Source organism: Eubalaena glacialis, chromosome 9 (assembly GCF_028564815.1).
Source record: "Eubalaena glacialis isolate mEubGla1 chromosome 9, mEubGla1.1.hap2.+ XY, whole genome shotgun sequence".
Taxonomy (NCBI): Eukaryota; Metazoa; Chordata; class Mammalia; order Artiodactyla; family Balaenidae; genus Eubalaena; species Eubalaena glacialis.
The window spans coordinates 8,140,208-8,166,399 of NC_083724.1; the positions used below are offsets into that span (position 1 = coordinate 8,140,208).

Consider the following 26,192-nt stretch of genomic DNA (forward strand, 5'->3'; position numbering starts at 1 on the left):
CAACAGCTGGAGGAAGGTAGGTTGGTATAACCACTCTGGAAAACATGTGCCGGCTCTATCAAAGCAGAGCCTGGGCTGAGTTACTCTTACCCAGCAGTTCTACTCCCGCCTACATGCTCAACAGAAATGCGTACCTGTGTGCACCAATATGTGTGATAAATGTGTACAAGAATGTCCATAGCAGTGAGATTCATACTAGCCAAAATCTGGAAACAATACAGATGTCTACCAACAGCCGAATAAATAGGTTGTGAGATATTTATACAACGGAACATGATAAAACGATGAAAACAAATGAACTACAGCTATGTGCCATCATGTGAATGCAGCCTACAAACATAATGTTGAGTGAAAGACACAAGACACAAAATAGGACAGGCTGTGTGATTGCACTTATATAAATTACAAAAACAGACAAAACTGATCTATGCTGTTAGAAGTCTGGAGTGTGGTTACCTTTGCCCTGGGGAGGGACATCATCTGAGGTGGGATTAAGGGCCTTAATCCTTTCTGGTGATGCCCGGTTTCTGGATCTGGGGTTTGCTACACCAGTGTTTTCGGTTTGTGAACCCCAAGCTGCCATATCTTTGATTCTTCTAAAGAACAGCCAGAGATATACATTTTGTTTTCAATCTTTTTTTTTTTTTTGGCTGCACCAGGTCTTAGTTGCGGCATGCTAGTTGCGGCAGGTGGACTTCTTAGCTGCGGCATGCAAACTCTGAGTTGTGACATGCATGTGGGATCTACTTCCCCGACCAGGGATTGAACCCAGAGCCCCTGCATTGGGAGCGCGGAGTCCTACACACTGGACCACCAGGGAAGTCCCAGAGATACACATTTTTATATGAAATCTCTGGATTTTTAAAAGTTAGCAACTAGGGCTTCCCTGGTGGCGCAGTGGTTAAGAATCCGCCTGCCAATGCAGGGGACATGGGTTTGAGCCCTGGGCCGGGAAGATCCCACATGCCGCGGAGCAACTAAGCCCGTGCGCCACAACTACTGAGCCTGCACTCTAGAGCCTGCAAGCCACAACTACTGAGCCTGTGTGCCACAACTTACTGAAGCCCGTGTGCCTAGAGCCCATGCTCTGCAACAAGAGAAGCCACCGCAATGAGAAGCCCGCTCACTGCAACGAGACAAAGCCCGCGCGCAGCAATGAAGACCCAACGTAGCCAAAAAAAAAAGAAAGTTAGCAACTAATTAAACATTTTAAAACATACTTTGTGGACGAAGTAAAGCATGTCATCAGGCCACTTTCAGCCTATGAGCCATGAGTTTACAACCTCTGAGATAGTGCAATGATTTTCCTTTTTTTTTTCTGTTTGTTTTTTTCCCATTAATTACCCTCTTAAAATAAATCTAAGGCATAAGTCAGTAATGTCAATACTGATAAAAAGCTGAGCTCTTTCTGGAGGAAGACCGAGCACCACCAACATCTCTTACTCCCTCCCATCCCTCCGTTCTCTGACAGCTTCTGAGGGACTTTGGGCTTCTTCTAAGACATTTTGGTTTCACAGCTAGGCAAGCTGAGACCTGAAAGAAGTGATTTACCTAAGGTCATAAGGAGAATAACAGTTAAAACTGGAACCCCAGTTCTGGGGTCATTTTATCACAGGGATGCACTTTCTAACCAGCCTAAGTGTCAGTGTTTACACCTGTAAAATGGATGATAATAATACATGCCTCTTTGTTTTAGGATTTTCAATTAAGGACAAAGAGTCATCCTTCTCCTGTTTTTACCAAAGAAACTGTCCAAAACAACAGCATGGAAAACAAAAACAAAAACTCTCTTTTGATGAAACTGGGAGTCAGCTAAACCCCAAAGCACAGAATAGGTGGCTGGATGGCCAAAGCAGTGGAAAAGGAACAGGATGTATGCAGGAAGAGAGGACAGACGCCCTAGCTACAGATTTCTGGGTGTATCAGCAAAGGACACTTATGGAAGCTGAGGGGCAAACCCCAAATCCCTTGCTTGTAGCAGCCAGAAGGGAGTGTACTGACAGGATGCTGCACCAGCTCAGTTCCTAGAAACAAAGGACAAGGGGGTCAGTGAGGAGTAGCAAAAGGAGCTTCATGAGACCCATACAAATTCCATTTACCTTGAGATTCCCTTTTATTACCCACCAACCTGAGATCCAAAAGTTAAAAACAGCCTACCTGGGAGAAGGCACCTTAAATGGATACAGCCCCTTTGGAGGGCAGTTTAACCATCAGAGTATCTATCAAAAGTGCAAAAGTACATACCCTTGACCCAGAAATTCTCCTTCTATTTTTTATCCTACAGATAAATGAGGTGGCACCTATGCAAGGCAATTCACTGCAACATCATAAAAGTGAAAGATTGGAAACAACCTAACAACTTCTTTGGGCTTTGGGTGACCAAGGGGTATAACCTATACAGTAGAATGAGCTGCAACCATTAAATCAAATAGGGAAAAAGAGCCATGGTGAAGTGAAATAAGCAAGGTCCTACCAAGCAGGTAGTATGTTACCATTTGTGTAAAAGGGAGGGTAGAAAAAAAATACATGTTCACTTATTTGCCTGTATACTTGTAACACAGCTATTAAAGGACTCCTGTGAAGGTGATAACTCAGCCATCCCTGGGGAGGGGGCTGGGTTGTGAGAAATGAAAGGACAGGGATACAGGGAGATCTTTCACTCTTCATCCTGTTGTACATTTTGAATTTTGAACCTGTGTATCTATTACATTAAAACAAAACAAAGATTACCTGAGCTCTAGTACTTAGAATCACTTACATCACATAAGAACAGCACCCACTCGGTACACGTCAGCTTAAATTCAAACATGCAAGACCCCACCTTTCCTTTCCTCCACAGCTTCCAAAACTTGAACTTCCTGGATTCCCAGAGGTGTTACCAGGCAACTGTGCAACTCTGCTCCATTCCAGAACTGGCTGCAGACAAGGTGGAGGCAAGGCAAATGGCCTCCCTCCACCCCACCCAAAAGTTGACAGGATCATGATGTTCCATAACCCTGAGGCCAGGCTCTCTCTGGGAACCAGAATTTTCCAAAACATCCCAAACACCCATAGCTGTATTCGAGGATTTCAATAGCATTATCCTTTTAAACCCTCCCATCCACCTTTCCAGGACAGTATTATGTCCTTATTTTACAGATGAGAGAATCAAATCAAATGAAAAATTGACAGCCAAAGAATCTTGTCCAAAAATCGAAAGGATAGGAATAGAAGACTCAGGATTCAATCCGGTGTCTTTCTGGACTTCCTTGGCTGTCCAGTGGTTAAGACTGTGCTTCCAATGCAGGGGGCACGGGTTCAATCCCTGGTCAGGGAACTAAGATCCCACATTCTGCGTTTCTTGTCTTAAATGGGTGCCAGGGCCTGAGGGTCATTTGGTACCTCTTTCATTGCCCTCACACTGTTCTCTGGCTCCTTGGTACTTATTAAGAAGTTAATAATAAGGAATTCCCTGGTGGTCCAATGGTTAGGACTCAGCACTTTCACTGTCCGGGGCGGGGACTAGGGGAAGGGGAGGATGGGGGGGCAGGGGGGGGAGGGGGAAGGTGGGGGGCCGGTTCGATCCCTGGTCAGGGAACTAAGATCCCGCAAGCTGCGTGGCACGGCCAAAAAAAAAAAAAAAAATTAATAATAGTCTTTAGAAAAAGTTACACCGGTATCCCACCATCAAGAGATAGGAACTACTCTTCGCCCCTTGAGGAGTGTCGATCCAACACAGACTGAGTACCAAGGAATGATTGCGATCATGGACGAAGGGGATATGAAAGGTGAGGTCTATCCATTTGGCATAGTTGGGATGGCCAACAAAGGGGATTGCCTACAGAAAGGGGAGAGCATCAAGTTCCAATTGTGTGTCCTGGGCCAAAATGCACAGACTATGGCCTACAACATCACACCCCTGCGTAGGGCCACAGTGGAGTGTGTGAAAGATCAGTTTGGCTTCATTAACTATGAAGTAGGAGATAGCAAGAAGCTCTTTTTCCATGTGAAAGAAGTTCAGGATGGCATTGAGCTACAGGCAGGAGAGGAGGTGGAATTCTCAGTGATTTTTAATCAGCACACTGGCAAGTGCAGTGCTTGCAATGTTTGGCGAGTCTGCGAGGGCCCCAAGGCTGTTGCAGCTCCACGACCTGATAGGTTGGTCAATCGCTTGAAGAACATCACACTGGATGATGCCAGTGCTCCTCGCCTAATGGTTCTTCGTCAGCCAAGGGGACCAGATAACTCAGTGGGATTTGGTGCCGAAAGAAAGATCCGTCAAGCTGGTGTCATTGACTAACCACATCCACAAAGCACATCATTAATCCACTATGATCAAGTTGGGGGGATTCTGGTGAAGGGTTCTGAATATCTCCCTCTTCATCCCTCCCAAAATCTGGAACACTTATTCTATTGAGCTATTACACCAGTTTTAACACCTTCCTCGTGTTATGTTTAAAAAAATAAATAAATTTAAGAAAACCATTTTAAAATTATGCACAGTTGCAGCCTGGAAAACTTAAGGTGGCGCCTTATAGTATCAATTTTAGGAGCTTTATTTGGTGCATTTAACGCAACTGGTAATTGCAAAATCCACTTTGCCTGTGTAAGTGGAAAATATAGACTGTTACCTTGTTGGCCCTATGAAATTCTGCACTTGATACTTAGTATATACTCTACCTTCATTACTTCTGGCAAGATGTTCTGCCTTAGCACTCAGTTGCATTCTTTTTCCTTTTCTTTTCTGTTCATTATGCTTTAATTCTGAGGACCATATGATGGTAGAATATATTAAGAATTACAAAAATTTGCATAGGCAAACCAATTCTTTAAGTTGATGGCCAAATGTTATTTTTCATATCATTTGTAATCTTCTCAGAGTCCACTTAATGAAGTTTGGTTAGATTTCAGTGAAAATTATCTTCCAGGGTAGTTCCCACCCCCTCGCCCCACCCTGGGATGGGGGGGGGGCGGTAACTTTACCTCAATTAGTATATATGGTGTAGAATTTCATGCAAATGAGGTGTGCCAGCAGTGTGATAATTTAAACGTATTTAAACAAAAACAAGAGGATGAATGCACAAACTTGCTGCTGCTTAGATCACCGCAGCTTCTAGGACCCAGTTTCTTTTACTGATTTCAAAACAAAACAAACAAAAAATAATAAAAAAGTTGTGCCTGAAAAAAAAAAAAAAAAGAGATAGGAACTACTCACAAAACATATATGTCCTATAATATGTATTTGTGTGCAGTTTAAACAGGATTATTGTACAAAGCTGGTTTTTAGTCTAAGTTTTTCCATTAACGATTTTTCTTTAACATCTTTTCATGCCATTATATATACTCCTGTGACAACATTTTTCATTGCTATATTGTTTTCTGTTGGGTAAATGTGCTGTAATTTATTTAACCAAAACTTGACAATAGAAATTTAAGATGTTCCTACTATTTTGTAATTATAAGCAACGTTGTGATAAACATCCTGGCAACTAAATCTTGACACATATGATTATTTCCTTAGAATACATTCCTAGAACTGCAATTGTTGAGTGGGAAAGTATGTAAAATATTAAGGGTTTGTAACATGCTGCCCAATTGTCCAGCTGCTCTCCTGCAGTGTTTGTGTATATTTCACTGAACCCTGCCTCATTCTCTGAAGTTCATATTCAGTAGGTGGAAAATTTTATCTCAGAAAAACAGTTTTTCTTTTCTTTTTTTTTTAGATTTGTTCTTTATTGAAGTACAGTTGATTTACAATGTTGTATTAGTTTCTGATATACAGCAAAGGGATTCAGTTATACATATACATATATATACATGCATATATATATACATACATATATATATACATACATATGTATGTATGTATATATACTTGTTTTGGGGGGATTTTTTTTGGCCGCATCGCGTGGCACGTGGGATCAGGATTGAACCTGTGCCCCCTTCAGTGGAAGCGTGGAGTCTTAACCACTGGACCTCCAAGGAAGTCCCTATATATTCTTTTTTTTCTTTATAAATTTATTTATTTTATTTTTGGCTGCATTGGGTCTTCGTTGCTGCGCGCAGGCTTTCTCTAGCTGCGGTGAGTGGGGGCTACTCTTTGTTACAGTGCGCGGGCTTCTCATCGCAGTGGCTGCTCTTGTTGCAGAGCACGGGCTGTAGGCTTGTGGGCTTTGGTAGTTGTGGCACACGGGCTCAGTAGTTGTGGCTGGCGGGCTTAGTTGCTCCGCAGCATGTGGGATCTTCCCGGACCAGGGCTCAAACCCGTGTCCCTCCCCTGCATTGGCAGGCGGATTCTTAACCACTGCCCCACCAGGGAAGTCCTATATTCTTTTTTATTATGGTTTATTACAGGATATTGAATATAGTTCCTTGTGTTATGCAGTAGGACCTTGCTGTTTATCCATTCTGTATGTAATAGTTTGCATCTCTAATCCCAAATTCCCAATCCATTCCTCCTCCACCCTCCCTCCCCCTTGGCAACCACAAGTCTGTTCTCTATGTCTGTGAGTCTGTTTCATAAATAAGTTCATTTGTGTCATATTTTATTTTATTTATTTTTAATTATTAATTAATTAGTTTTTACTTTTTGGCTTGCTGAATGGCTTACAGGATCTTATTTCCCTGACCAAGGATCGAACCCGGCCCTGCATACACACCCTCCACACCCTGGCAGTGAAATCGCCAAGTCCTAACCACTGGGACTGCCAGGGAATTTCCTGTGTCATATTTTAGATTCCACATATAAGTGATATTATATGATATCTGTCTTTCTCTTTCTGACTTACTTCACTTAGTATGATAATCTCTAGGTCCATCCAGGTTGATACAAATGGCATTATTCCATTCTTTTTTTATGGCTGGGTAGTATTCCATTGTATATATATATCACATCTTCTTTATCCATTCATCTATCGATGGACATTTAGGTTGCTTCCATGTCTTGGCTATTGTAAACAGTGCTGCTGTGAACATCGGGGTGCATATATCTTTTCAAGTTATAGTTTTGTCCAGATACATGCCCAGGAGTGGGATTGCTGGATCATATGGCAACTCTACTTTTAGTTTTTTGAGGACTCTCTGTACTGCTTTCCACAGTGGCTGCACCAATCTACATTCCCACTAACAGTGTAGGAGGGTTCCTTTTTCTCCACACCCTCTCCAGCATTTGTTATTTGTAGACTTTTTTTTTTTAAGTTGGGTTGACTGCGCTGGTCTTATTTGTGGCATGTGGGGCATGCGGGATCTTTAGTTGCGGCATGTGGGATCTAGTTCCCTGACCAGGGATCGAACCCAGGCCCCCTGCACTGGGAGGCCGAGTCTTAGCCACTGGACCACCAGAGAAGTCCCGTTATTTGTAGACCTTAATGATGGCCATTAAAGTGAGGTGGTACCTCATTGTAGTTTTGATTTGCATCAGAACAATTTTTCTTATGCTTCTTGACAATGGCATTTCTTCTTTTGTAAATATCCATTCATATCAATTTGCCCAATTTCCTGTTATGATGTATCTCTTTTCTTCGTTAATTTATAAGTGTATTTTATATATTAGGCATATAAGCCTCTTGTTTACATATTGCAAAATATTTTCCCTAGGTTATTTGCTTTGCATTGTATTTTTAGTGGTTTTTAATTTTTTTTGAGACTTACTGAAGTATTTTATTTTGATGTAAGCAAGGCTCTCGATCTTTTCTTTTTTTTTAAAAAAATTTATTTATTTATTTATATATTTGGCTGAGCCAGGTCTTAGTTGCGGCACGTAGGACCTTTTAGTTGCGGCATGTGGGATCTAGTTCCCTGATCAGGGATCGAACCCAGACCCCCTGCACTGGGAGCGCAGAGTCTTAGGCACTGGACCACCAAGGAAGTCCCAGGATTTTCTCTTTAAAAGATGAGAATTCCCTTGTCTGAGTCTTTGAAAATTGCAAGGAATTGACAGCTCAGCCTTTTGTGGAGTGGATATTATATGTTGTCAGGCACTGGGCTAGGCCTTATGGTTGCAGAAATGAAAACGATATGGCTCCATCATTCAAATCTCATAGACTAATGGAGTGTGTGTGCTTGCAGGGATTTTGAGGGCAACACCGTTTATTGAGCAATTTAAGTATTCTATTCCGCTCTGAAATGTCACCTTTGACATACATTAAAAAATATACTTGGGCTTCCCTGGTGGCGCAGCGGTGAAGAATCCGCCTGCCAATGCAAGGGACACGGGTTCTAGCCCTGGTCTGGGAGGATCCCACATGCCGTGGAGCGGCTGGGCCCGTGAGCCACAATTGCTGAGCTTGCGCGTCTGGAGCCTGTGCTCCGCAACAAGAGAGGCCGCGATAGTGAGAGGCCCGTGCACCGTGATGAAGAGTGGCCCCCACTTGCCACAACTAGAGAAGGCCCTGGCACAGAAACGAAGACCCAACACAGCCATAAATAAATTAATTAATTAATTAAAAAAAAATAAAAATAAAAAATAAAAACAATAAAAATAAAAAGAATACAAATAGGGACTTCCCTGGTGGCACAGTGGTTAAGAATCCGCCTGCCAGTGCAGGGGACACAGGTTCGAGCCCTGGTCCAGGAAGATCCCACATGCCGTGGAGCAACTAAGCCCGTGCGCCACAACTACTGAGCCCATGAACCACAACTGCTGAATCCCGCACGCCTAGAGCCCGTGCTCTGCAACGAGAAGCCACGGAAATGAGAAGTCTGCACACTGCAACATAGAGTAGCCCCTGCTCACCACAACTAGAGAAAGCCTGTGTGCAGCAATGAAGACCCAACACAGCCAAAAATAAATAAACAAAATAAATAAATTTATTTTTAAAGGGATAAAAATAAAACTATAGCCCCAGAATAATTATATACATCATAACCTTACAAGGTAACTGATTGAAGGTTCTCTTCATGTATTAAGCCAGTTTGCTTCCTAAAAACAAAAGACATATATACACTCAGCTGCATGGCAAATCATTCTTCCTTTCTGAACCTCAGTTGTTTGTTCGTAATCTGTATAATGGGGACTGTAACACTTGGAATTGTGAATATCTACTTGCTTTACCTCCACTCTCCCTCTGTAGAGCCACACCAGCCCATGGTGTGGCTCTACAGAGGCCACACAAAAGCATGCGCAGAACAGGTACGTTAATTATGGCTACATTTTATTACGCTCTTTCAGGTGCCAGATGCACTGAATTTTCACCATGACCAGGTGTGGCAAGTATTGTAATCATCCCACTTTATGTGTTCACTCAAGGTGGGCACATATTTATTGATGACTTACCTACTGTGGGTGAGCACTGGCCTGGCACAGGTAAACTTGAAGCCAAGGAGACAATGGTCCCAGCACATGGTAGAGTGAGGAGGCACACACTGCCCAGCAGGAAACAAACAGTGAATGTGTAATACCAAATTAAGAAGGCTGCCAAGAAGGCAGCCAAACAGGGTTGCAATGGAGAATAACAAGGAAAGCCTCTTTCAATCAAGTCTTCAGGGAAGGTTGGTCTAAGAAGAAAAATCTTGTCCCAGACTTAAAAAATAAAAAGGAGGGAATTCCCTGGCGGTCCAGTGGTTAGGACACAGTGCTTTCTCTGCCGTGGGCCTGGGTTTGATCCCTGGTCGGGGAACTAAGATCCCGCAAGCCATGCGGCACCGCGAAATTAAAAAAAAAAAAGGAGCCAGCACCTTGCAGGGCTGGGAGAGAAACATTCCAGGCCAAGGAAAGTGAGGCTCAGATGAGGGACAGGAAGGGCACAAAGTCACACAGGGACTACAGAATAAGCCAAGATTTGAAACCCTAATGCCAGATGCCAAACTCCCCTCCATTACATTCTAGTAACCGTCGTTAACCCGGCTAAGTGTGGGGACTCACACACAGGAGGTCCGAAGAAAAATCAAGGCCTTGTTTGACCCTGAGTGGACGGATGGCTGCTCAAGGCTGGGGCTGAAGCTACAGCAATGCTTGTGAGTGCGGGGAGGATTTATCATCCTGGGCTCCCGGTTGGGGAAGGGGCGGGAGTTGTACCCCATTGCCCTTCCCTTCCTTCCCGCTCTCAGACTCCAGCTCTGACAAAGCTGTTTTAATAAGTTTATTAAGCCTTTGTCTTAGTCCACCTTTGAGCAGGGGACTTTCCGGGTTGGGGAGGGATGGGGCCTGTGCTGGGTGGACGCAAAGGCCGAGAGGCAGAAAGCGGACAGGCCAAGAGGGAATCTTGAGGCCTGGAGGGATTGAACTGACTTCTCAAATGTCACCTCCTCCTAGAGGTCTCCCTTGTCTGCCCTAGATAAAATAGTTTTTCCCAGATGTACCCTTATCCTTCTCTGTTCCCTTCCCCTGCTTTGTTTTTCTTCTAGTCTTTGACTTATAGTAGGCATTCCATTAGTATTTGTTGAATAAAATAGTTATTTGTGGGGCTTCCCTGGTGGCGCAGTGGTTGAGAATCTGCCTGCCAATGCAGGGGACACGGGTTCGAGCCCTGGTCTGGGAAGATCCCACATGCCGCGGAGCAACTGGGCCCGTGAGCCACAATTACTGAGCCTGCGCGTCTGGAGCCTGTGCTCCGCAACAAGAGAGGCCGCGATAGTGAGAGACCCGCGCACCGCGATGAAGAGTGGCCCCCGCTTGCCACAACTAGAGAAAGCCCTCGCACAGAAACGAAGACACAACACAGCCATAAATTAATTAATTAATTAATTAAAAAAAAAGTTTTTTGTGCTCTTCCATGTGAGAGGCATGGGGTTGGGCCTTTTATCACCACATCCTTCCCACCCCACCCTCCATCTCCCCAGTAGTAATGACCCTAGGCTTCTTCCAAGCCCTTTTTACCCTGTAATTATTTATGTGTCAATGCTCAGAGTGTAAATTCCAAGAGAGCAGAACTGCTTGGTGGTGTCGGCTGCTCCTGAGCACAGTGTCTGACACGTAGGGGGCGTAGGATAATCATTTGCTGAATAAATGAATGAATGAGTGAATGAATGACTGAAGCCCTTACCTGGGCTGGTAAAGGCTTCCCAGGGCTGAGCTGGGAAGCCTGCCTATGTGACTTTGAGGTAATGCCTACTGCCCAGAACTCCAAGGGATTTTCCTCTTCTGAGCGGCTCTTATTTCACTGATACTGCCTTTACTCTAAATAGTTCTGGGATTCCTCTTGAGTAAGTGTCTCTTAAACCTCAGAGCACAAAAGAATGACCAGGGAAATCCCAGAGCCCACCTTAGAGATAATGAATTAGCAGGGCTGTCCTGGGCTAAGGGAATCTAGCTGTTCACAATCCATTCTCCACTCTACATCCAGGCATCTTCTTAAAATACATAAATCCAATCAAGTCACTCCCTTGCTGAAAACCCATCACTGGTTTCCTGGTGATCTAGTGATAAAGTCCAAGCTCCATGTCCCTTTAGCATCTTCATGATCTGGCCCCTGTTCACATGCAGCATCAAGGCACCAGGTTCTCTGTTGCTTTGGGGACTTCTTCGCAGAGTTCTTCCTTCTACTTGGAAGACTCTCCCCCTCTTCCTACTCCTATTTTTCATCTTCAAGTTGTCCTTGCCAGGCTGACTTTTTCTTCAGACCTCAGCCTAGAAGCCCTCTCCTCCCTGAGGCCCGATCCGCAAATGCAGAGGGCCCTCTGCTGGCCACACGTCCCTGGCCATCACCGAGAGCTGAGGCAGGGTTTTGTGACTGACTCTCTCTCGTGCAACTGTAAGCTTGTTGAGGGCGGGAACCATCATAGTTCCCAGAACCTATCACAATGCCTAGCTCATAATTGGTGTCAACCTGGGGGAAGACGGCACTTATTTAGATGGCCAGTCGCGCGCGCGCGCGCTGAGAACCTACCCTGTAACTTAGGACTAATCTTTCCCATCCTTTAAGGTCCAGCCTCCCTTTATGTGGTCTCTCTGATCCCTTATGGCTTGGTGGTAATAATAATGTTCATAATTAAGAAGTACTGATAAGTACTGATAACATACTATGTACTGCTTTGTGTGCTTGCTTTCCAAGTATTAACTCATTCAGTCCTATTTCAACCCAATGGGATAGGCCTAGCAACCTAATTTTATAAATAAGAAAATTGAAGCATGGAATGATTTAAAGAAAGGAGAATGGTCTTTGGAATCAGGCAGTTCTGGGGTTTAGTCCAACCTCCACCTCACCAGCTATGCGTGACCATGGGCAAGTCACAAAAGTCTCTTAGCCTTCGTTCTTTCCCACATCTGTGAAATGTGAGTTGTAATAATACCTGACCTATCAGGATGTTGTGAGAATTCATGCAAAGTGCTTAGCACATATCGAGAACTCCATACTCTAGGAGGTGTTATTATTATATAATTGTTTCGTCCTTGGAGCATGGTAGAGACATTCAGAAGTTGAGTTTTACTAAACTCAGTTTTACTAAATAGAACTGAATGTTCCTGAAAGAATTGCCACCAGCGTTTTAAAATGGGGATGTCTTCTTTTTTGACTCTTTGTCTCCTTGAATGCATTTGAACATTCTCTGAACACACATTGACTGAACTTTTTTGCAGCAAGAAGTAGAGGTAGGAAGCAGGAGTCTTCCTGGAAATGACCTGGGGTGAGGCCCAGTTGAGATTTAAAAGGGACTCTGTCCTCAGGAATTCCCTGGCAGTCCAGTGGTTAGGACTCCACGTTTTTGCTGCCGAGGGCCCGGGTTCAGTCCCTGGTTGGGGAACTAAGATTCCACAAGCGCATGGCGAAGCCAGAAAAAAAAGTGAGTGGGGCTCTGTCCTACGTATAAGGCTGGAAACTGTTCTTACTGATGGCTAGACATTCATTCAATTAGTCTTTTTTTTTTTTTAATTCCTTTATTTTTATTATTTATTTATTTTTAGCTGTGTTGGGTCTTCGTTTCTGTGCAAGGGCTTTCTCTAGTTGCGGCAAGTGGGGGCCACTCTTCATTGCGGTGCGCAGGCCTCTCACTATCGCAGCCTCTCTTGTTGCGGAGCACAGGCTCCAGACGCGCAGGCTCAGTAGTTGTGGCTCACGGGCCTAGTTGCTCCGCGGCATGTGGGATCTTCCCAGACCAGGACTCGAACCCGTGTCCCCTGCATTGGCAGGCAGATTCTCAACCACTGCGCCACCAGGGAAGCCCCATTCAATTAGTCTTTACTGTGTGCCAGGCACAGTGCTGGGCTCTGGGGACAGCTATGTTCCCCATGTTGGAGGAGCTGACTCACTGGGGCAAAGACAGGCAATACTACCTTGTTACTAAATTACAATTTTGAGGAGTGCTCTAGAGAAGAGAAACTCAGTCCCCTGAGAGCCAACAATGGGCTTGGGATCTGGTTTCGTAGTAAATAGGAGAGCAGGGAGGAGTGCTCCAGGTAGAGGGAAAGTACATGGAAGCCAGAGGTCAGGTGGAGGCGTTTGAATTGCTGTCAGGGTAACAGGGAATGGCCAGAGGGCCTGAGGCTTCAGGATGGGAAAAAGAGGGCTGGAGAAACACCACAGGGCCACTTGCTGCCCAACTGCTCCTCCTCCTCCTCCCCTTCCTCCTCTAGTGAGTCCTGCTCACCCTTTCAGCCTCCTCCTTTCTGGCACATATGCCTGCTCAAGACTCTCCTACCCTGGAAATGTTTCCCCAACTGTCCTGCCCACCCAAGGTATAATACGCTCTCCAGCACGCTAAGCATTTGTCTGTTCATTCATTCCCTCCTCTCTTTTCATAAATAAACCACATAAAACTTGAACCCTACAAAGAGAGAAAAACTTAAATTACCCAGAGGCATCTGTTATGCGTATTTGGATCTATACCCCTAGGTTTTGTTAGAAACATATATTGTTATAAAAACAGGATACAATGCATATAAATTGCATTTTATAAAAACTTTAATATCCTGCAAACATTTTGCCACATTTAAATCGCAAATAACAGGCTTCCCTGGTGGCGCAGTGGTTAAGAATCCTCTTGCCCATGCAAGAGACACGGGTTCGAGCCCTGGTCCGGGAAGATTCCACATGCCGCGGAGCAACTAAGCCTGTGCACCACAGCTACTGAGCCTGCGCTCTAGAGCCTGCGAGACACAACTACTGAGCCCGCTCACCTAGAGCCCATGCTCCCAACAAGAGAAGCCACCACAATGAGAAGCCCACGTACCACAATGAAGAGTAGCCCCCCCACTCGCCGCAACCAGAGAAAAGCCCGCGTGCAGCAACGAAGACCCAACACAGCCAAAAATAAATAAAATTAAATAAATTTTAATAAATAAATAAATAAATAAATAGCAAATAACAACACTCTTAATGGCCACCTGAGATTCTATACCATGTATCATAATTACTCAACCAAAGGCTTACTGTCCATTCTTTCTCAAATTTTTAGTGAATACCTGTTGTGTGCCACGACTTTGCTTGGAAATTTAGGCTGACTGCAGGATCTTGCTATTATCATAGTAATACTACCGTAAATGAATAGTTGCTGAATATCCTTGGGTCTCAGTGTCTGTGTGAATCAGATGTTGATTCAGGAAAAATTCCCAGAAGTAGGATTTCTGGATTAAAGAGGAGGCACACTTTAAGGTCAAATTACCCTCCAATTAGTTTTACCAATTTACACTCACACTTACTTCCTATGTTGAGCTTCCCAATACTATCCATTACTTTCTCTACTTCCTCCTTTCCCTCCTAAACCCTCTGCAGGCTGGCTTTTGTTTCCACTACTCTCGTGCAATTGTTTGGGACATTTAATACCGTGGGCCACCCTTCTCTTCTTATTCTTTTTTAAAAAAATTTTTTATTTATTTTATTTTTTATTTTTGGCTGTGTTGGGTTTCCGTTGCTGTGCGCAGGCTTTCTCTAGTTGCGGTGAGCCGGGGCTACTCTTCGTTGCAGTGTGCGGGCTTCCCATTGTCGTGGCTTCTCTTGTTGCAGAGCATGGGCTCTAGGCGCGCAGGCTTCAGTAGTTGTGGCACGTGGGCTCAGTAGTTGTGGCTTGCGGGCTCTAGAGCTCAGGCTCAGTAGTTGTGGCGCATGGGCTTAGTTGCTCCGCGGCATGTGGGATCTTCCCGGGCCAGGGCTCGAACCCGTGTCCCTTGCATTGGCAGGCGGATTCTTAACCACTGTGCCACCAGGGAAGCCCCACCCTTCTCTTCTTGAAATATTCTCCTTCCTTACTCAGGTGAAGCAGGTCTTATTAGCCTCATTTTTTCAGCTAGGAAACCAAGGCCCAGAGCGGTACCAAGTCTATTAAAGAGGACATAGCACTGTTCAGGCTTCATATCCAGGCCTCCTGATTCCCACAGCCTTGAGCTTCTTTTTTTTTTTTTTTTTAACGTTTTTTATTGATTGCTGGGAAGATGTTTTCATTTATTTATTTATTTATTTGGTTGTGCCGGGTCTTAGCTGCAGCAGGCAGGCTCCTTAGTTGCGGCTCGCTGGCTCTTTAGTTGTGGCATGCGAACTCTTAGTTGCAGCATGCATGTGGGATCTAGTTCCCTGGCTAGGGATCAAACCCGGGCCCCCTGCATTGGGAGCGTGGAGCCTTAACCGCTGCACCACCAGGGAAGGCCCATTGAGCTTCTTTTTGAACGTGATTTTTGGAATCCTTGGTGACGTTTGCAAATGTTTCTAGTGTTAAGAGGGCCTCACCAGGAGAATTTTGTTTGGTTCTACTTTCTAGGAAGAAATTTCTATTGCATTCCATTCTTTCCAGTGTTGCTAATCTAATCGGTCCTCATGGCCTTGGCTGGAACAGGGTCCCAATGAGGACTCAGTCGTGGGTACAGAGGGGTCTCTGACTGGGCAGGTTTCCATCCTTCTGAGAGTTCAGGGATAGGAGGAAAGCGGCCCAGAGGACCTGGCCAGAGGATTCTTGCCAAGAGGCTCAGAACGGGGCCTTGGGGCCAAGCAGCTTTCCGGGGGGGTCTTGGGCAAATGGGATGCAGGCTTTATGGGTGATCTGGGGCAGTTATTTTTCAGACAATCAGCACCCTCAAGCGACATGTAACAGTTGATTCCTCGTAGAGTTATTTTAAGGATTATTAAGATCAACATACAGAAAGCTCTGGGTTCTACCTGACACACGGTAGATACTCAGTAATTGGTAGTTGTTCGGGCCTTTAACTTCGGTTTAACAAGCATTTTTCTACATTCGACCTCATTTGGGCCTTCCAACTACTCAACCACACTGGATCCGCATATGGGTATTTAAAATCGCCATTCTATTGTGGCAAAAACTGAGGATCAGACGGCGAGCACTTGGCTTCGAGGTGGTCGCCAATTGGAGCTCTGCTGGAGCACTCGGCTGCTGCGCCAACTCTGCACCCCGAGGCCCCACAACTCCAGCCCGCCGCGGCCACAGCCTCCCCCCCTCGCCTCTGCGCCTGGCCGCTCAGCGCCATCTTTGAACTTGGCACGAGTGCGTCGCTTCCGCACTTCCCTCCCCACCCAGAGTAGCCGCGCATGCCCCAAGCGGGCTCCCTCTGCGTTTGGCGACTCCAGAACTGGTATTGCTTGTCGCACCGTCGGAAAAGAATAATTTATCTCTTCTTGCGTCTTGGAGCGGGAGGGGGGGGAGGGGGGGGGCGCGCTGACAAATTCAAAAATGGCGCCGATAGCCTCAGCTTCCCAGCCTTCCGCTCTGGACGAGCGGGGGGGCGAAGGTTGCGTCGGAGTGCGCCGGCGCCGGAGAGTGGTTGGGGGGCGGGGCCGTCTCCACGGCAACCCGCGCGCAGCCGGGGCAGCTCTGCCGCGCGGGAAGCGCGGGTGCTGAGGCGCTGGCTTCAGGCGGGACTGCGAGTACCGAGCGGCCCGAGCGGCCCGAGCGGCCCGGGCCGCTGCAGGACGAGACCCTGGGCGTGGCGTCCGTGCCCTCGCAGTGGAGGGGCGTCCAGGGCATCCGCGGGGAGACGGTGAGGGCGCGGGCCTGGCTCGGGGCTACGTGGGCGGGAGGGCGAGGGGCCTCGCGCGGCTGGTGGGCCAGGTTCTGAGGTCCCACCGTTTTATTTTTATATTTTAACTCTCAGAAACTAACCATTTGGGATACCCTCGTCTCAATTTACCCAGTCTTTGAATAGCAACAAAAAGAGTTTCTTTAAAACCTCTAAAAACCCCACGTTTTGAAGGATTTCGTGTGAACTGCGGTTTTTAGGCATTTCAAACTAACTTTCACTTAAAAAACACGACCAAACTGCATCTTCAGGTCGAGATACACCCGTTTTCTAGTACGTAGTTTAAGCCAAAGCACACAGACGAGGTGGTCTGAGATGAGGGCAGGGCTGCAGGGGGCCAGGGCTTCTGAGGGATCTGTGTGTAGACTTGGAGCCCCTGCTGCGTCGGTGGCGATTCCTCCGTCACCAGTGGGTGAGCTCCCTCCCGGAGCTTACACGGGGCGCTTGTCGGCAGCGGACAGGAAATAAACAGTGTACGTAATAAATAAGTATACTGTGTGTTAGAGGTGAACAGTGGACATGGACAAAAGAAAAAGGGCGAGGGATTAGAAAGACTGAGGTGGGGAGTGAGAGGGTGGGCTGCAGCGCGGGCCTCATGGAGAGAGTGATGTTTGAGCAAGGACTTGGGGTGAGAGAGTTCGCCAAGTGGATACCTGAGGTAGAACAGTCCAGGGAGAGCAAACTTCAAGTGCAAAGGCCCTGGGGTTGGAGCCAATCTAGTGTGTGTGAGGAGGCAGGTGCGGCTGGAGAGGAAAGAGAAGGGGAGAATAGTTCCAGGTGAGGTCAGAGAGGGTACGGAGAGGCAGGTCAAGTATAGGGCTTGCTCATCATTGTAAGGATGTTGGCTTTTCCTCGGTGAAAATGAGCATTGCAAGGGGGCTGCATATTTCCCAGCAGAGGAAACTCAGGCTTAGCTTGCCACACAGGTGTTAGAACCTGCAGAGACCATGTCCTCACCAACACCAATACCAGTGAGGTTTCTATGATGTCGTACTCTTGAGGACAGGTTTCTTGCCTCAGGCCAGCAGTCTGCAGGTCTCAAGCCAGATTTCATCTGGCTTCAAAGCACTTCACACTTCACCATGCTGGATAGAAATGGTTCTAGTTAAAGGCAGCGGATAGTTTAGTTATATCTATCCATCTTTACTGAAGGTAAATGTGTAATTCACATTCACTGGCTTTGAAAAAATACTTGAAATAGCTCGTTTGCTGAAGATTCAGATTTAATTTAATTTTTTTTTTTTTTTTTTTTTAGGCTGCGTTAGGTCTTCGTTGCTGCACGCGGGCTTTCTCTAGTTGCGGTGAGCCAGGGCTACTGTTTGTTGCTGGTGCGCAGGCTTCTCACTGCAGGGGCTTCTCGTTGCAGAGCGCGGGCTCTAGGTGCGCGAGCTTCAGTCCTTGCAGCACGCAGGCTCTAGAGCGCAGGCTCACGAGTTGTGGCGCACGGGCTTAGTTGCTCCGCGGCATGTGGGATCTTCCCGAACCAGGAATCAAACCTGTGTTCCCTGTATTGGCAGGCGGATTCTTAACCACTGGGCCACTGGGGAAGTCCAAGATACAGATTTTAAAAGATTCCAGGTTGGGAACCACTGACTCAGTCTAACTTTTAATTTTTTTTAAACAAAGAATGAGATTGAGGCTTGTTGATTTTCTTGTAGCTATAGTTTGAACCTGTAGGGCTCTAAGAACTGATTCTAATACTTGAGGTGTAAAGGCTTTCATCTCAGGTGGTTCACTTGAATCAGTCTCTCCTGTCTTATTGAAGGAGATTCTTTATTAAGTTGTAAAACTGTTGCAGGGGTCAGAGGAAAGTGGTAAATTGCTTTTTCCAAATTAACTTGTTTCTCTTTATAAAAGTTTCTGTGTCCAAAATTTAGAAAAAAATCTGGATAAGCAAAAACTGGAAGTAAAAACCACCCCACAGTCTCATTCCCCAGGCATTTGGTTTATACCTGCTCCTTTTTTGTTTTGTCTGTTTTCTCCCATTTTTTTTTGCAAAAATGGAATCACACTGTACATAATATTTTGTAGACCCACCTTTTTCACTCAGTACACCCTGAACATCCTTTGTTTAAAATTTTTTTTATAACTTCATTTTATTTAATCAGTCCCTTTTGAAGGACTGTTTCCAATTTTTCTCTTATCGATAAACCCTGTGATGATTGTTTTAGCTAAATTTGTATGCAGCTTCTTAATTTTTTTAAGTTACTTTGGAAAAGCCGAAAATTGTTCTTTGCTTGGCCCACGTAGTAGTGCAATATTGGAATGTACTTTTACGTCCCAGTGATGGATTTTTTTTTTTTAAGTATTAATGATCTTTGGCCTGATTTGACTTTTCTTGTCCTGTTTCGATTGGTTCACAGAGGGACAGGGTCCTGGACTTTGGGACCAGTCTGTGGGTTTGAGTGCACAGACTCTTTGGGGGCTTGGCCTTGGGCCAGTCATGTGATCTCTTTGCAAAGTAGGTCTTGGTAGAATACTTCTGTGGGATTAAATGAGATGCTCCTAAGAAAACAGTTTGAGATCCCGGTTCTGTTCAGGTGGGGGCGATCATGAGTGTCATGGTCAGTCAACCAGTCAGCTGTTTGAGATGAAGGGCTCCTGATCGCCTTGACCTTACTCATCTGCTTTCTCAAACTTGGCCGACCCTGGAATGCCCTGGAGAGTCTTGAAAAATATGAATGTCTGGTCCTTACCTCCAGTGATTCTGGTTTAATCGGTATGGTGTGACCTAGGAATCTGGTTTTATAAAAGCTCCCCAGGTTATTCTAACGTGTGGCGAAACTTCAGAACCACTAATTTCATCCACCCTACTTTCCAGCAGAGTTACCTTTCTGAAGCGCATTCTGATCCTATCAGAATGTAGGGTGCATTTTTCTGTTTTTTGTGGTGCGATACCTATAAAATTTACTGTATTAAAGTGTAAATTCAGTGATATTAAGTACATTCACAATGTGCAACCATCACTACCATCTAGTTCTAGAACTTTTTTATCAGCAGTTGCATTTTGGGCATTCCAGTCTGTCTCCTTTGGACTCTGAGCTCCCAGAGGGCAGGGTGTGGGTCTTGTGTACTTTTGCATGTCCCAAAGGCCCCCAGGAAATACTGAATTGGATACTTTTCTTGTGTCCTGTCATCCATGGGCATGATTCTGATGCATTTCTCCCCTCCTGCTTTGAATTAAACTTAGTTGCCTACCTGTCCGCTCCTCCCTGTTTCTCGGCCTGCTGCTGCTTCCTCCCCTTGGTGGGTTCTGTAGCATATGGAACCCCCTGCTGGAGGGTGTTTGTTTTTAACCTGGGGTTTGGCCTTTTAACGTGTTTTCAAGAATTAGATTTGTGGTTCTCAACCTTTTGGAGTTTGCTAATAGTTTTGATACTAGGGTTTTTGTTTTTTTTTTTCAAGACACATGCGAAGACAACACCAGAATAGCCTGCAATAGTTATAACTCAAAGGTGGTGTGGCATAACATGGTCTCCCAGCTTCTATGAAAATGTTGATCATCACTGTCTTCATTGGTTGACTCTCAGCTCCAAGTCATCCTTTGAGTAACTGTTTGCTACCCTGATATACTCAAGAGGCAAGTTCAAGTAAACAGGAGGTCAGGGACTTCCCTGGTGGTCCAGTGGTTAAGAATCCGCCTTCCAGTGCAGGGGTTGCAGGTTTGATCCCTGGTCAGGGAACTAAGATCTTACATGCGGCGGGGCTACTGAGCCTGTACGCCTCAACTAGAGAGCCCGCGTGCCACAAACTACAGAGCCCACGTGCTTTGGAGCCCACGTGCCACAGCTAGAAAGAAGCCCATGAGCCACGACGAAGAGCCCACGCTGCAACCAAGACCCGACGCGGCCAAAAATAAATAAATATTAAAAAAAAAAAATCTCCCAAAAAACAACAACAAAAAGAACAGGCGGTCATACCTTGAAGTACCTTGATGTTGGTTCTGGGTTCAGTTACCCCCACACTCTTGGAGGTCTCACACCAGCGAGATAAGAGACAGTGTAATTGTCTATGTTGCATCACAAAATCCACTCAGCTCAACTTGGTTTTTTTTTTTTTTTTGGCTGTGCTGTGAGGCTTGCAGTATCTTAAGTTTCCTGACCAGGGATTGAACCCCGGCCCCAGCAGCGAAAGTGCCAAGTCCTAAGCACTGGATTGCCAGGGAATTCCCATCAACTTTATATCCAAGATAGTCCCATCATACAGCTTCTGCTAGTTAACATCAAAATGTATTTCACACCAGGGTCAAGTTTTGTTGGTATGCTGATAAAGAGCCGCTGAATTAGGTCAGGAGTCATCTCAGCTCCCATCACACCTGAGTATCATCAGCTGTGTGTATAAGACTCAAAGGAAAGGACATGGAAGGGAGGGCTGGGAAGAACCTGAGGGAAAGGGAAATTCTGGGAGGGAGGGAGGGGGAGCAGGAGTGAGCCTGAATGGATGGATGTGGCAGTGACAGTGCCGAGCCATGTTCACATTGGCAGCATTTCTCAGCCCCTGGGGAGGAGCCCTGTCTCACCCCATCCTACCCCAGGTGAAACCTGGGTCCCCAGAGAAGGGGAAGGGGGGCGATATGAGCACTGTCTGCACCTCGAGGGCAGAGATGAGGGCTCTGGGGCCTGGGGTGTGGCCACGGGAAGTATACAGCTGAGGGGCTAGGCCCACATCTGGGGTCTCAGTGCCCTCCCCATGGCATCACCTGGGGGCTTGTTAGCAGAGCAAATTCTAGGGCCCCATCCTAGACCTACTGAACCAGAAACTGTACAGGGAGGAAGCAGCAGTTTGTCTATTAGGAGCCTCCCGGTGATTCTGGGGCCCTGCTCATTGACGACGCTAGTCTAGAATGGTCTCTGAGGTCCTCTTCTACTCTGGAGTCAGGTGTGTGGCTCAGGTGGGTTTTGGGGGTGAAATGATGGGCTGTGTGCTCCGTATTTGCTGGTGGTGGTTACTGCCGAGGGGAGTGAGGGGGCTCAGCCTTCAGCTGCACAGCGTCCCAGACCTCTGCCTATTCTCTGTGAGTTTCTGTATTTCCTCATCCTCCCAACCCCCATTTTAACAGATATTACAAAGGGGTGTGTCTCACAACTGATGTGTATATTTAATATAGTTTCCTCCTGAAGAGCTATTACTAAATAATTGGTATGTTTTATTTATTTATTTATTAAATTTATTTATTTATATATATTTTTTATTTTTGGCTGCGTTGGGTCTTCGTTGCTGCACACGAGCCTTCTCTAGTTGGGTGCGCGGGCTTCTCATTGCGGTGGCTTCTCTTGTTGCAGAGCACGGGCTCTAGGCACGCAGGCTTCAGTAGTTGTGGCTCGAGGGCTCTAAAGTGCAGGCTCAGTAGTTGTGGCACACGGGCTTAGCTGCTCCGTGGCATGTGGGATCTTCCCGGACCAGGGCTCAAACCCGTGTCCCCTGCATTGGCAGGGGGATTCTTAACCACTGCACCACCAGGGAAGTCCCAATTGGTATGTTTTATAATCAATAGTCAGGGAGATCTAGAAGGTATATTTTTAATAAGAAGGTGACTGTATTCTACTTACGACCTTGAAGTTTGTCCACTTCATGTTGACACCGTGTGAATGGGTTTCTTTTTTTTTTTAAATACTCTTGTTTCTTTTTTTAAAAATTTATTTATTTTATTTATTTATTTTTTAATTTTTGGCTGTGTTGGGTCTTCGTTGCTGCACGTGGGCTTTCTCGAGTTGACGGGGAGCGGGGGCTACTCTTCCTTGCAGTGCGCGGGCTTCTCATTGCGGTGGCTTCTCTTGTTGTGGAACACGGGCTCTAGGCGCGTGGGCTTCAGTAGTTGTGGCACGCGGGCTCAGTAGTTGTGGCTCGCGGGCTCTAGAACGCAGGCTCAGTAGTTGTGGCGCACGGGCTTCGTTGCTCCACGGCATGTGGGATCTTCCTGGACCAGGGCTCGAACCCGTGTCCCCTGCATTGGCAGGAGGATTCTTAACCACTGCGCCACCAGGGAAGCCCCTGGCTGGACAGTTTCTGAATGAATGAATCATGCGTAGGCACTGTCGACATGGGATTCCTTTAACCTTTGGGGCTGAAGGTGGGGAAGAGTCCAGTTCTCTCACGGAACACCCCTCTGGGCCACTGTTGACACCTGTTGCTGGAGAGTGGCTGGTCGCCTGGCCCACGAGGGCCATTTCCTCAGTTGTGAGAAGTGTTCCTGAAATCAATCGACCAGTCCTGGAGGCCAGCAGAGGCATCTTATTTCTGAAGTGGGGCTTTGTGGGGTGGTGGTTTGGGAGGTGGAGCCCTCCTGGGTATGGGTTAGGGCTCTGGCATCAAGTAACAGAAACCAGCCAAACCAGCTCCCGTCGGACGCTTTTCTTTAGGATGCGGAGGTGTCTCCTGGGCTTGGCATGGAGGTGCAGCTGGTCCTGAGGAAGGGGCAGGAACCAAAAGCTAGGCGGCTTTGGGATCCTCCCTCCACCTCTCAGCTCTCCTGTTGCCACGCACCCCCGAGGCCTATCTCTGCGCGTCTCCTGTCTGCACTGTGGCGCTGGCTGATGGTTGGCACTGTGTTTCAGTTCCAGGCATGTGCCGTTTATCTTATTGAGTCTTTGTCTCAGGTCTGAATTTCCCTGAGAGAACCCAATTGGCCTGGCCTGGTTAGTCTCTGCTTCTCATCCAGTCAGTAGCTACAGGCCTGGTGTTTGGGCCCAGCCTGCATCATGGGTAGGAAGTTTTTGAAAAAGCTGGCCCTTGTGGGGAGGGCAGATTCTCTAGAAGGTATTTCCTCACCATTCTGGGCCTCGGTTTCCTTTGTCAGCAAGATGCAGGAGCCCTGACATTCTGGGTGTCTGTAGGCGCTTTTGGGACCGGAGGGCAGGACTGCCACCTGGTCTCTGCTCCCTGAGTCCCACCGGCTTCCTGCTCCGCTGAAGGCTGCACAGAGTTTGAGGATCTTGGTTTGGGAATGGTTCTCCTGTTTCTTGGCCACATGTCCCAGTGTGATCAAAGTCTGGCTGGGTCCCACCTGTTTTCCCCTGCAGTGCCTCTGAGGTGCAGAAGGCAGGCGGCAGGCCCAGCATCCACAGTGGTCGCCTGCCCAGGGAGCAAGGATCCTGCTCACCCCGAATTCTTCCTCTCACCTCTTAGAGGACTTATTATGGGAGCCACGCCCTGGCGACAGCCACATGCTGCCTGGCATGGAAGGCACCACCCTGTATGTGGCGGCCGTGGGCAAGCCCTTCCCCCAGGAGCCTCCGGGCCTCATCCCTAGATGGGTCAGGGTCGGGTGAGTTATGTGTATCTCGAACCATGGGAGCTGACTTAGGTGTCCCAGAGTGAAGAGAGAATAATAGTGGCTTCTTACCAGTTAACAGAAAAAAATTATGGGTGCAGTGTCATTGGTTTTAAGTTTTTTAGTTAAGTTTTAGTTAAGTTTTCCTCCTTAAATTTTCCTTAGTGTTTTGGCATCTGTTATTTGCCTGAATAAGGAAACAGCAAAGGAACACGAATAGCAATACCTGAAAAGTTAAGAGCTTGTTGTCTCTTTGGACATTTTTGCTTGTGGTTGTGACTTTACATTAATTTTTACTTTAAGACATTCATGTAACGTTCTCTTAGAAACATTGTTTTGAGTTCATCTGATGTGATTAGTGGCCAGGATTTTAGACTGAGAGAAAACACCTTGACTGAGAGATAATTTAGTGTCGCGTGTCAGAATGCCTGGGTTCAAGCTCTATTGTGATTGCCTCTTTGCTGTGTGACCTTGGGTGAGTTACTTAACTTCTCTGTGTCTCAGTGCCAACCTTAGAAACGCAAAAATAGGATTTACTTTATAGGGTGGTTGTGAGCATGCATAAGATGATACAGGTAGGGGCTTCCCTGGTGGCGCAGTGGTTAAGAATCTGCCTGCCAATGCAGGGGAAATGGGTTCGAGCCCTGGTCTGGGAAGATCCCACATGCCGCAGAGCAACTAAGCCCGTGCGCCACAACTACTGAGCCTGCGCTCTAGAGCCCACGAGCCACAACTACTGAGCCCACATGCCACAACTACTGAAGCCTGTGCTCCTAGAACCCATGCTCCGCAACAAGAGAAGCCACTGCAGTGAGAAGCCCGCGCATCACAGTGAAGAGTAGCCCCCACTCGCCACAACTAGAGAAAGCCCACGGGCAGCAACGAAGACCCAACACAGCCAAAAATAAATAAATAAATTAAAAAAAAAAAAAAGATGATACAGGTAAAGCTATGGGGACAGTGCCTCAATTAACACTTAATAACTGGTACTGTTACAATCTTTGAGGCTTCCAGGAAGTTTGAGATTCACCCACAGTCTTTTAACATTTTGGCTTGGCATGTTTACTTTCTTTTTTTCTTTTTTTAAACAAAATATTTATTTTATTTATTTATGTGGTTGTGCTGGCTCCTTAATTGTGGCACGTGGGCTCCTTAGTTGTGGCATGCAAACTCTTGGTTGCGACATGCATGTGGGATCTAGTTCCCTGACCAGGGATCGAACCTGGGCCCCCTGCATTGGGAGCTCGGAATCTTAACCACTGTGCCACCAGGGAAATCCCATCGGCGTGTTTACTTTCTGATTCCTGTGCCCATCCATTGATTGCTCAGTGTTCACGCTCCCTCAGTGGACTCCTCGTCTTGTGGCTTCAAGTCACATCTGTGGTTGGATGCTTTCCGGAGCCTCATGCCTCGTGACCAGTCTCAGAAATCCTTGACGCCTCCATGGGGATGTCTGAGAGGCATCTGTCTAAAGGGGGTCTAACAGAAAGCCTTCTGTGTTCTCTTCTCCTGGAATTTGCCCTCACTTTCAGTTCAGGGACACCCCATCCACTGGTTCTCATCATGGTCCTGTGGCTTATACTGCGAAGGAATTCCTAGCCCTTTGTACTGGCTCACAGACTTTCTGTTGCCTGGACCTTGCCCATGGGCTGCCCTCCCTCACCCTCTGCTCCCAGGTATGCTGCCTGCCGTCCAGCCTCTAAGCATGGGGCCTTTTCTTCGTAAGGTTTTGTTCTGTTCTCCCCCCCACCCCTTTCCTGGGACCCTTTTTCCTGCAGCTTTCCACTTGTCCTTCACACCTTAGCTCAAATGCCATCTCCCCAGAGGCTTCCTCGCCATCCCATCCCAATCGCCTCCCCAGCTGTTCCCTTCTCTCCCACACCTCTGCATCCACCTAGCGCCACTTGTGTTCCATCATGTTTTTCTTGTGTGTTTATTTGCCTGCCCCCAACCCCTACATAAGCTCCTCGGGCACAGGAATCTTGCATGTTTGTTTTTTGCTATATCCATAATAGCCTGACAGCACCTGGCAAGTAGATGTTAAATAGA

At 46.6% G+C, this 26,192-nt stretch overlaps 2 protein-coding genes across 2 annotated transcripts in view; both read left to right on the forward strand.

Moving 5' to 3' along the window:
• Positions 1–113: 113 nt before the first annotated feature.
• On the forward strand, positions 114–4,504 carry LOC133097261 (cold shock domain-containing protein E1). The gene is made up of 2 exons (XM_061199163.1): positions 114–183; positions 3,672–4,504. The coding sequence occupies exons 1-2, from the start codon at positions 114–116 to the stop codon at positions 4,277–4,279; spliced, it is 678 nt and encodes a 225-aa protein (XP_061055146.1). The 3' UTR covers positions 4,280–4,504.
• Positions 4,505–12,675: 8,171 nt separating this feature from the next.
• The window catches only part of DYNC2I2 (dynein 2 intermediate chain 2), a 29,707-nt gene continuing 16,190 nt past the window's right edge, over positions 12,676–26,192 (forward strand). Inside the window, exons 1-2 of the mRNA XM_061199164.1 lie at positions 12,676–12,696; positions 16,541–16,834. Of these exons, the coding sequence (XP_061055147.1) occupies positions 12,676–12,696; positions 16,541–16,834 (315 nt within the window). The remainder of the gene's footprint in view (positions 12,697–16,540; positions 16,835–26,192) is intronic.